Source organism: Rutidosis leptorrhynchoides, chromosome 4, assembly GCF_046630445.1.
Source record: "Rutidosis leptorrhynchoides isolate AG116_Rl617_1_P2 chromosome 4, CSIRO_AGI_Rlap_v1, whole genome shotgun sequence".
NCBI classification, from domain to species: domain Eukaryota; kingdom Viridiplantae; phylum Streptophyta; class Magnoliopsida; order Asterales; family Asteraceae; genus Rutidosis; species Rutidosis leptorrhynchoides.
Window position 1 is genome coordinate 542,348,319 of NC_092336.1, and position 12,143 is coordinate 542,360,461.

The following is a 12,143-nucleotide window of genomic DNA, read 5'->3' on the forward strand; positions in this document are numbered from 1 at the left end:
TTGAAGAAAGGCAGAAAAGCATCAAGTGAGAAGCCAAAGGGAGAAAAAGAGTATCCATGGCAGAAAAAGAATGATGGAAGGGAAACGGACAAAACTATCAACATGGTCATCGGCAAAAGAGCAAATTAGCGATGCAAAATCGAATTTCCCGAAGAATGGGAAAACACTCACATCGTGTTCCCGGCAGTTGCACAGGAACCCTCAGATGCGCCAATTACAATTAAAGGGTGCGTTAAGAGCTGTGGGTATATGATCAAACGATTGCACATATATACTGGTTGCGGGGTCGATATAATGTATGAACATTGCTTCCGGCAGCTATCAGGAACAGTTCAGGCTAAGTTAATAGCTCCAGCACCGCATTGTCGGGATTTTCTGGCGAATCCGCATGGCCAGTCGGGATCATCGAGCTACAATTAGAGTTAGTAGATGATGATAACAAGGAGTTGGTAACAAGTACGACAGTGGAATTTGCTGTAGTAAGATCTTACTCAAAATATAATGCACTCTTGGGACGCACAACACTGCAGCGGTTGGTGGCCATTCCTTCCACAGTGCACGGTCTTATAAAATTCCCAACTCCATTGGGGATCGCGACAATAAGGTCAGAAAAGAAGGATGAAAGTGTAGCGGCTGTAGAACATGCGGAGAAACAGCCAAGCGAAGAAGAACAGTTGCGAAGCTGCATGATAATCGCAAATCCGCGATATCTCGACCAAAAAATCAGGATCGGCGGAGGATTATCTGAAGAGACGCAGTTTAAGCTCCGTAACATATTAGCTTCCAATACGGATGTTTTCGCATGGAAAGAGGCGGACATGACCGGAGTGCCAAGAGAAATAGCTGAGCATAGGCTTAACGCAAATCCAAATCTAACGCCTGTATGTCAAACGAAATACGGTATGGCACCAGAGAGAAGTGAATGGTTAAAAGCGGAAGTCGACAAGTTGGTCAAAGCAAACATATTGCGAGAAGTACGGTACCAAACTTGGGTAGCAATCCCGGTTCTAGTAAAAAAGCCCGATGGGTCTTGGCGCATGTGCGTTGACTTCACAGACATTAATAAAGCTTGTCCTAAGGATAATTATCCTTTACCTGAAATTGATTGGAAAGTCGAATCACTAGCAGGTTTCCGGTATAAATATTTTCTAGATGCGTATAAAGGGTACCATCTAATACATATGGCTGCGGATGATGAGGACAAAACTGCCTTTCACACAAGCCAGGGCATCTATTGCTATACAAAGATGCCGTTTGGGTTAAAGAATGCCGGGGCAACATACCAACGCGTAATAGATGAAGCTTTTAAAAGTCAAATTGGTAGAAATTTAGAGGCGTATGTGGATGATTTGGTCATAAAAAGCACAACAGAGCAAGGTTTATTGGACGATATATTAGAAATGTTTGCGTCATTAAGAAAGATAAACATGAAGCTCAACCCATCGAAGTGTAGCTTCGGAGAAGAAGAAGGGAAATTCCTCGGGCATATCATTACTGAGTGCGGAATACGCGTAAATCCAAAGAAAATAGAAGCTATCGAAAGCATGCCGTCACCTCGAAGTAAGAAGGAAGTGCAAAGTTTGACGAGTAAGCTGGCCGCATTAACGAGATTCTTGTCAAAATCCGAAGAACGATCACTACCATTTTTTGGAACGCTGAAAAATTGTTTGAAGAAAACTGATTTCAAATGGACAGAGGAAGCAGAAGTCGCTTTTCAAGAGATGAAAAAGCTGTTGAAGGAGTTGCCCACAATGACCGCGCCTATTGCAGGGGAAACACTAATACTCTACTTAGCGGCATCAAAAGAAGTAATAAGTTCAGTATTGATAGCAAACAGGGGACATGTACGCGCCTCAAATCAAAATTTAGTTGTTTCTTATTCAATGGTCATTTATCATATATATATATTATGCTATGCGAATAGGTACAAATGCCTATATATTTTGTCAGCAAAGCCTTAACAGGAAGCGAATTAAATTACCCTGCGATCAAAAAACTGGTTTATGCGCTCGTGCATACAGCTAGACGCTTAAGGAGATATTTCCAAGCGCATCCAATAATGGTCCTAACGGACCAACCAACAAAGTAGGTATGACAAGAAACGAAATATTGTCAAAAGCTCAAAAATTGCTTGAAAAATTCTTGAAAATTCATATTTGCTGGTAATTGTTGAGCAGGTGCTGTACAAACCAGAAAATTCTGGTCGCATGGCTAAATGGGCTATTGAATTAGGTGAGCATGAGATAAGATTCTCACCAAGAAGTGTGGTAAAAGGACAAGTCCTAGCAGATTATCTGGCTGAAACAGCCGGAGACATTGAAATCTCGCATGAATTAAAAGCAATACCACCTCCGTCCGAACAGCTGTGGGAAATGCACACAGATTGGGCTTGTGGTCCAGAAGGCGCAGGGGCAGGAATAGTCCTAAAAAGTCCAGAAGGAGAAAAATATACCTTCGTGCTGCGCTTTAGCTTCCCTGTAACAAACAATGAAGCTGAATATGAGGCGTTGTTATCCGGAATGCGGGTAGCAAAATTTTTAGAGGTAAAAGAGTTGTCAGTATATGTTAATTCACAGCTAGTTGCAAACTAATTCAACGGGATATTCGAAGCACATGATGAATCGATGCAAAAGTATCTGAAACTTGTGCAAGAGCTTGCGGTGGACTTCGATTTATTCCAGGTAACTCAGGTTTCAAGAACATTGAATAAAAAGGCGGATGCGCTCAGTAAGTTAGCGGCCTTAACATTCAGCCATTTTAAGAAAGAAATGTGGGTTGAGGAAGTGAAAGTAAAATCCATTGAGACCGATGGTGTATCCGCTGCATTTGAAGAAGAGGAGCAGAGTTGGATGACACCGATAGTAGAATTTCTGAACAAAGGTACATTGCCGATAGATTCAATAAAAGCAAGAAAGATTAAGATGAAAGCACCGATGTATTTGTTAGATAAAGGAATTATATACAGAAAGTCTTTTTTGGGACCCCATTTACGGTGTCTTAATCCAACTCAAGCGGAGTCGATTATACGGGAAGTACACGAGGGAATGTGCGCTTTGCACTCAGGACACAAAACAGTTGCGTTCAAACAAATGCAGCTCGGATACTATTGGCCGTCATTGTACAGAGATGCCACGAAGGTGATATGCAAATGTCAGTCGTGTCAGCTGCACACACTGGTAAGCTAAGCTCCGCAAAATCCAATGATACCGGTTGCGTCTACATGGCCATTCTGCAAATGGGCAATTGACATAGTGGGGCCATTCCCCACAGGACCAGGAGGTGTAAAGTTTTTGGTAATGGCCATTGATTATTTTACAAAGTGGGTCAAAGCCAAACTGCTGAAAACAATTTCGGGCAAACAAATCCGAAATTTTGTATGGGAAAATATCGTCTGTCGGTTTGGAATACCAAATGAAATAGTAAGTGACAATGGTACACAGTTTGAAGGTAATCCATTCAGTGATTGGTGCTAAAAACTAAACATAAAGCAAACATTCACATCAGTCGCACACCCCAGGCGAACGGTCAATGTGAGGTCACAAATCGGGATATCGTGTTAGGAATCAAAGCAAGACTTGGATTATGCCAAAGGGGTTGGATAGATAAACTGCCAAATGTACTGTGGGCACACCGCACAACTCCAAAAGGCGTGACCAATGAAACACCTTTCAGTTTAGTGTACGGGTCCGAGGATGTGATATCCGTGGAAATAAAGGTGCCAACTACGTGCATAGCTTCCTTCGATGAAAGTAGCAATAGCGAAGAACTGCATGAAAATCTGAACTTAGTTGAAGAACGCAGGGAAATGGTGACCATAAAAGAAGCAATCAACAAACAAAGAATCGCAAGCTACTATAATAAGCGCGTATAACCATTATCTTTCCAATTGGATTACTTGGTGTGGCGAAAAAATGAAGCAAGCAGAGCAGAGGACACGGGTAAACTCGGACCTAAATGGGAAGGACCATACAAGGTTATTGGCGTAAGCGATACAGGGGCGTATCGACTAGCAAGTTTAGATGGAAAAGCAATAAAATGCACCTGGCATGCACAAACACTGAAACGGTGCTACATATGAAAAAACTACAGAGGGATTGATCACCCCAATTAACTGTTTAAAGTTTTTATTATGTAAATTTTTTATTTTCCATTGTAAACATGACAACTAAGTGTTGGTCAAGTGATATGTTTGAAATAAATTGAATCATGCAATTTAAGCCAATAACTTGTGCATTTTTATATTTGTTGATTGCATGCCCCTTAAGCTGCACAGGGACACACTCCGAGTCTCAAGTGTATGTGGTTATATATAGATACGTCAAATTATAAATCTCTATATTAAATTAACAAGATATCATTTAGTTAATCAAATATAAAGCCCATTAATAGCCCATAATCTAATTTCCACAAGTGTCGGTCTTTTATCCAAACCCCAATTATGGTCCAAAGCCCAATAACCCCATCTTAATATTTAGCAAAACATCATGATTACTTCGGCTCAAATAAGCATAATAATAACTTAAGTACGATACATAATTAAAAAGGGAGAATTTAGCTTACAGTGATTATTAATCGCGTAGTGTTACAAAGACAGAGTTCCGACTTTAAAACCCGTAAAATAACCGTTACAATACCCAAACTAACTAATATAAAACTAAACTATATTATATATTATATATTATATATATATTATATATATATCATTGAGGGAGAGAAAGATGGATATATATTGTGTTTTTTCGTCGAGCAGAAGCCTGGTATTTATAGGCATAATTCCTAATTCTGATGCCCATGCGAGTGCATGGGGTTTTAGTGCAAATATCATACACTCGCATGGGCTCATGCACTCGCATGAGTTTTATGCCTATTTCCCATGCGATCGCATGGCCGTCAGATCCAGCTCACATATTTTTTGTTTTCTTGCTTGTCGACATATTATTATATATATATATATATATATATATATATATATATATATATATATATATATATATATATATATATATATATATATATATATATATAAAATTTATATTAATTATATATATATATTATATTATATTCTTGAGCATAGTTGACTTGTAATTTTTGCTCCGTTGTCTCGTACATTTACGCCCGGTTTATGTCTCGGTTCCGGTTTCTCGAACGTCTTTTCGTATGCTTTAATATCTTGTACTTTGCATTTCGTGGCTTGTACTCTTGTAAATTTTAGACGTTTCTCATCAATAAATGGAACCACTTGGATTGTAACTTGTACATTTGAGCTTTTTGGTCATTTTCGTCTTCAAATCGTCATTTTCTTCTTTTGTCTTCGCACTTATTTATTTAAACGAATAGTACATAAAAATAGAACAATAGCAACTAAAAGCTTTACATATTGGGATGATATTGCGACTAAATATATGTTCATTTGGAGCACTATCAAATATCCCCACACTTGAACGTTGCTTGTCCGCAAGCAATACAGAACTTGAAATTAATTCACACTTCACTCGAATCACTTTTTTATTCTCACACTTTATACATCAGTGATTTTGATACAGTGGTATAAACAATGATAGTAACATTGTAGTTTACAGTCCCACATGACTATGAAAATGTAGATCCTTTAAGGAAATTGGATCTTTATGAAAACATTTGATCTTTTGAAAATTCATTCTTGCTTTTACCCTAGATAAGTTTTCCAGAATAACCCTTCACCGGTGTTCGCAAATTGTTTTTGTGGGTTTCAAAATTTAAAATTTTAGCTCAAAACTTACGGTTTTGTGTCACCCACTTGCTAACCTTGTATTAGGAAAGCACACGTCCAGTTTACTTGCTCCGTATATTACCTTTCGGTAAACTACTGTCCGGTTGTAAAGGAAAGCGTTGAACAAGCAACTGTTAAGACAATGTCTAATGACATGCAGATGTTCATGTTCTAAAACGTGTCGGATGCAATTACTATCCTTTGTAGGAGCAATAGCAAAGATCACCCTATAGTTTTTTGGTCTGGCACAAGGTCCTGTCTTCAACCATGCTATGCAACCACCGTTCTTACGGTTGACACCCGATTTGGTTCAGGTGACCTAATGAATTCCAGGTGAATCCCTAGGATTTTACATTCAATGGTAATGAACGCATTGAAAATAGGTTTTCAGAAAACAAATCGGTTTTAATTTGATCAAAATATTTTCTCGTTCAAGCTCGAGTTTAGATATCATTGAATTCCATGAGTTTGTAATTCTCAATCTTTAAGGTCAATCTCAAGGATTGAGTATATCAGGCTTAAATGCTGATTTTTAATCATTAAGGAGATTATCCTTTCTGGGGGTCTGATTCATTAGTCTTATCAAGCTAATTTGCACGGCGCCCTCCCCATTTTACGAGATGGATCCTCTCATGGTTAGGATAAGTCTGACCACTTGGCGACCCTGTTTGATGCTGAGGTCCGTGGATTTCCAGCTGATTTTCGAGAAAACTTTTCAAGGTTTTTCGTAGAATCTACAACTGGTTTGGACGACAACTTCCTGACCTAAATAAAGAAGTGCATGCCTTTTTTGGAAGACTTTACTTCCTTTTAATGATGGAATTAATTCATCGTGTAGATCCATCTTTTCTTTCATTTATATTCCAATTTTACGGGTAAAACAGTTAATTTAGTCCAAAACAAAAGCGCATGCAATAACTTTACAGAAACATGTGATATATAGTTTTTAATTGAATAACTTGGTACATTCTCCCCACACTTGGCTTTTATTTATCTCTTTCTTTTCCTTTTTATTCTCATCTTTTCCATTTTAAATAAATTCAAGCATTTTAGGTTGTTTCTCAATTTATATCCTTTCCGAGGTAACGATAATTTAGGTATTAACAGCCAGTTTTCATCGTTCATAAATATGTATAAACATGATTTTGAATTCATTTAGTTGAAAATTTCTCAAATTTTCACAAAATTTGGCAAATAAACCAAGTGCAAACCCGAGAGAATTTATAACCCTTCCTCACACTTGAGATCATAAAATGCTCTCATTTGCATGAAATCAGACTATAATTATAAATTCATGATGGTGATTAGTGTAGAAAAGTGATTAAAAATACCCAGTTTGTAATTACAAAGCTCGTCGAATGATAGATGACGTCTCATCGTTCATTACTTTTGTTATTTTATCACACATGTTTTTCTTCAAAAATGGTTGCTTTTCTGAACTGTTTGCTAATTTTTGAAAATGCGTCTTTTACCCTTACTCATTGTGCATTTTTATTAACGAGTTATGCACTAACCCGATCCCCTAATTTAACTTTAAGTGGGGTTAGACTTCCCCACACTTAGCTGACGACATGTGAAGTCGGTAGAATAAGTTCCACGAATTAATATAGTGAGCCAGTTATTTACATCTCGGGTGGTGTATAATATATCAATGAGTTTAAAGTTTAGACTCACTCGATCGTCACTACTTAATTCTTTTTTAAGTGTAGCTTTTAGTAAATGGATATGTCTCTTTTCTGGTTCTTGGTCAAATGGATGAATATACACTGACATACATATTTCTATAGGGTGGACAATTCCTAACATTTCCTTCCGTTTATTCTCGGGATCAAAGTTTTCACCTCTATTACCCAATTGGGTGAAATCCGAGGAGTCATTATCTATTACAGCTCGTAGTTTATCTTCGGTAGATGACTCGTCTATTAAGAATATTGGGTTGGAAATTTGTGGAATTGTGAATTTCGGGATCGAAGCAAATTCTTCTTCTTTAACGGTCTTTATCGGTCCCACCACTCTGGTCTCGGGGGTAAAATTTTCAACGTTATCGTTTTCCCAAGAGTACCAATTTGTCACCCTTACTTCTTCTTCATCCATTGATGGATCGATGATTTCGTCGGTAGAGGCTAATGTGTCGATATGTTGTGAAATTGGTAAAACTGAATAAAAAGTATCATCGGGATAATTGGTGATTTCGGAGCTCTCGAATTCAACAAAATTCGATGATATGAGATTTTCTTGCACAATACTCCTCAGATCAACAGGTGTGTAGTCTGATAGAGTTTCAGCTTGCCTATTTGCAAACTCTCTCATTTGTTCATTTCGAGCGTCAAATTCTTCGAGTTTGAATTTCATATAATCTAAACAATTTTCAGACACATAATTTTCCCTATCCTCTGGTTGTTGAGTTTGGATATATTCTTGGAAATAATCCCAATTTGAATCTTCATAATCGTTCCATTCAGGTTCTATAGGTGCATAATTTTTCATAGGAACGTAATAATAACATTCCCATATTGAGTGATAATCTCAACAGATTTCACAACCTGTTATTGTTTCGTCATTCGTGATCCAAGATTGACCGAACGAATTGTATCAACACCCGTTTGAGATTATTGATGAAATTGATTTCGTATGTCAGAGAATGTTTCAAAAATATTTTCGAAATTTTCCATAATGCGCTTATTACCAAATTTTAGCTACAATGTGGTGCATTTACTAATTATTCTTATTAGTTTCAAAACAAAAAATAATATAAGTTATCAAATTAATAGACTTTTCTGCTTTTGCCCACGTTTCGAATAGCCAATAGATGCAGCAGGTAGCCAGGACCCTTTAAATCAGAAGCCCACAACTCGCCACTAACAAATCCAACTATTACTACGAACCAGAAAATTGGCGTCTATTAATTTAATTGCTTACAAATTCTATGTCCTAAAAATTAGATGCAGCAGGTAGCCAGGACCCTTTAAAAATTCTATGTCCTAAAAATTAGCGCGTAGAAAAGAAAAATTGCGTCGAAAAACAACATAAAAACTTAAAACTAAAAGTTGCGACTAAAGTCTAAAAATTCTAAAGGAAATCGTCAAAACTATAATTACGAAACGATAAAATTAAAAATTATAAACTAGACGATTAAAAAGATATAAAGGGATATAAAAAAATGATAAAAATAAAATTTTATATAAAAATATTATTTATATATTATTATTATATAAAAATATTAATCTATATAATTAATACAAATAAATAAAACTTGAAATTACAAATAATAATAAAACTAGATATAAATATATATTAATTAATTAAAACCTAAAAATAATAATAATAATTAATAAAACCCTACCGTATTAAATGCGTTTAAGGATCAGGTCTGTCAGGTCACTCAATGTGACCGCATGATTTTAGAGCATCCTGCTCATGCGATTGCATGGGCAGGAAATCCAGAAATGTTTTGGGCTTTTAACAGACTCGGCTCAATTTAATTATATATATATATATATATATATATATATATATATATATATATATATATATATATATATATATATATTCTCTAATTTTAAAATTCACAAAAATATATAAAGAAAATACTTATAAACGTATATTTTAAAACTAAATATAAAAACAAAATCTTAAAAATAACAAAATCTTAAAAATATTTTTTTTTCTTTTTAATGTTTTATACTTTTTTTAATGTTTTATATATATATATTTTTATTAATTATATATTTACAAATATAAATTAAAAATATAGCGTTTCGCCGAGTCCCCGGCAGTGGCGCCAAAAACTTGATGTGGTAGCAGAGGTGTAGGAAATATTATTATTGTTTACTACGAAATATGACGAAATATTACACAAGTTTTATTTAATTTATTTACAGATGAGATCTACCTAAACCTTGCTACAACACTATAGGCAGTGTACCTAATCGTAGAGTAGTATAGTTTTTAGTAAGTCCGGTTCGTTCCACAGGGAGACGGCTTATGTTACACTATATTTTAAACAACTATATTTGTACAAAATATATATAATTATATATAATAATATAAAAAGGGGGATTTACCGTTTAATGACCGGTTTGTCGATTTTAAGTCTTATATCACAATTAAAACCTAATGCAAAATATTATATATAACTTAATTTAAAGCGTAAAATAAATAACGATATTTAAATGATGAAATATAAAACTGCGATAAGAAATGAAATAAAATAATTATGCTTATTTAAACTTCCATAATCATAATGTTTGACGTTTTGATTTTAATTTATTATCCTGGGTTAATTATCCTTTGTCCTGGATTATTTGATAAATCCATCTGGTTTTGTCCATAATAGTCCAACGGTCATAATTATAAAGTGCGCCAAATTAACCTTATACCCGAAGTCAAATATTCCAACTAATTGGGGATTTAAACCGTAATAAGGTCTTAACACATTGTTAATGATTACACCAGGTTATCGACTACGTGTAATCCAAGGTTTTAATACTTTATTAACAATTACACCAATTATCCTTGAATGTAATCCACCCCAGTTTTAATGAGTCCATTGACTATTAATCCATCCCCGTGTCCGGTCAAATGAATAATTATTAGTATTTATAAATATCCCGCTCACCGTACCCAGTCAAACGTATGTGGTTATATATAGATACATCAATTTATAAATCTCTATATTAAATTAACAAGATATCATTTAGTTAATCAAATATAAAGCCCATTAATAGCCCATAGTCCAATTTCCACAAGTGTCGGTCTTTTGTCCAAACCCCAATTATGGTCCAAAGCCCAATAACCCCATCTTAATATTTAGCCCAACATCATGATTACTTCGACACAAATAAGCATAATAATAACTTAAGTACGATACATAATTAAAAAGGGAGAATTTAGCTTACAGTGATTATTAATCGCGTAGTGTTACAGAGACAGATTTCCGACTTTGAAACCCGTAAAATAACCGTTACAATACCCAAACTAACTAATATAAAACTAAACTATATTATATATTATAAATATATATATTATATATATATATTATATATATATATCATTGAGGGAGAGAAATATGGATATATATTGTGTTTTTTCGTCGAGCTGAAGCCTGGTATTTATAGGCATAATTCCTGATTCTGATACCCATGCGAGTGCATGGGGTTTTAGTGCAAATCTCATGCACTCGCATGGGCTCATGCACTCGCATGGGCTCATGCACTCGCATGGGTTTTATGCATATTTCCCATGCGATCGCATGGCCGTCAGATCCAGCTCACATATTTTTTGTTTTCTTGCTTGTCGACATATTATTATATATATATAATTTATATTAATTATATATATATTATATTATATTCTTGTGCATAGTTGACTTGTAATTTTCGCTCCGTTGTCTCGTACATTTACGCCCGGTTTATGTCTCGGTTCCGGTTTCTCGAACGTCTTTTCGTATGCTTTAATATCTTGTACTTTGCGTTTTGCGGCTTGTACTCTTGTAAATTTTAGACGTTTCTCATCAATAAAAGGAACCACTTAGATTGTAACTTGTACATTTGAGCTTTTTGGTCATTTGTGTCTTCAAATCGTCATTTTCTTCTTTTGTCTTCGAACTTATTTATTTAAACGAAGATTACATAAAAATAGAACAATAGCAACTAAAAGTTTTACATATTGGGATGATATTGCGAATAAATATATGTTCATTTGGAGCACTATCATGTTCTTCACGAAATTCGTTTTTATTTTGAGGTTTCAGATTCAATTAAGGATACAGATAGTTTCTAGGATCGATTTGCAATGTATTTCGTGTAGAAACCTTGATCTAAAACAGTCTAAAAATCGAAAATCATATTTTTTTTTGTTCATAACAGCGACTGTCAGAAGCTTTTTATTATTATTTTTTATTTTATTTTATTTATTTTTTTATGCGGTATAAATCACAAGTAGTTTGGGTTTATATTTCAAGGCTTAATTTAGAATTTATAGTAATTGAGATGTTAAACGGGTCGACTGGATATTCGAAGAAGAAGGGAAATAGAACAAAAAAATAAAGTCGGGATAAATAAATAACGGTGGGGTTTAATCTCAGAAAAACGAAACTAGATCAATGGTCTTAGAGAGTGTCGGGTGTGCGAGAGGTCACGGGTTCGAGGCCGGTCTAGGGCATTTTTTTTTTTATAGAAAAGGCTTACTTTTAAGGAGGTATACACTCTTATTTTTATCATTATTATTATTAGCTATTAATATGTTTATTATTATTATTATTGTTATTATTATTATTATTATTATTATTATTATTATTATTATTATTATTATTATTATTATTATTATTATTATTATTATTATTGTTATTACTATGATTATTATTGTTATTGTTATTATTATTGTTATTACCATT

General features: G+C 34.6%; 1 protein-coding gene across 1 annotated transcript; it reads left to right on the plus strand.

The window, feature by feature from the left end:
* The first annotated feature begins 2,624 nt into the window (after positions 1-2,624).
* On the plus strand, positions 2,625-3,871 carry LOC139842639 (uncharacterized). Its single transcript, XM_071832755.1, has 2 exons — positions 2,625-3,150; positions 3,489-3,871. The coding sequence occupies exons 1-2, from the start codon at positions 2,625-2,627 to the stop codon at positions 3,869-3,871; spliced, it is 909 nt and encodes a 302-aa protein (XP_071688856.1).
* Positions 3,872-12,143: the final 8,272 nt, after the last annotated feature.

Excerpts from the sequence above, each read along its gene's own strand:
- LOC139842639 (XM_071832755.1), top strand. The coding sequence starts at position 2,625 with ATGCAAAAGTATCTGAAACTTGTGCAAGAGCTTGCGGTGGACTTCGAT. Across the intron at positions 3,151-3,488 it reads CACGAAGGTGATATGCAAAT|CAAACATTCACATCAGTCGC; the intron begins GTCAGTCGTGTC and ends CTAAACATAAAG.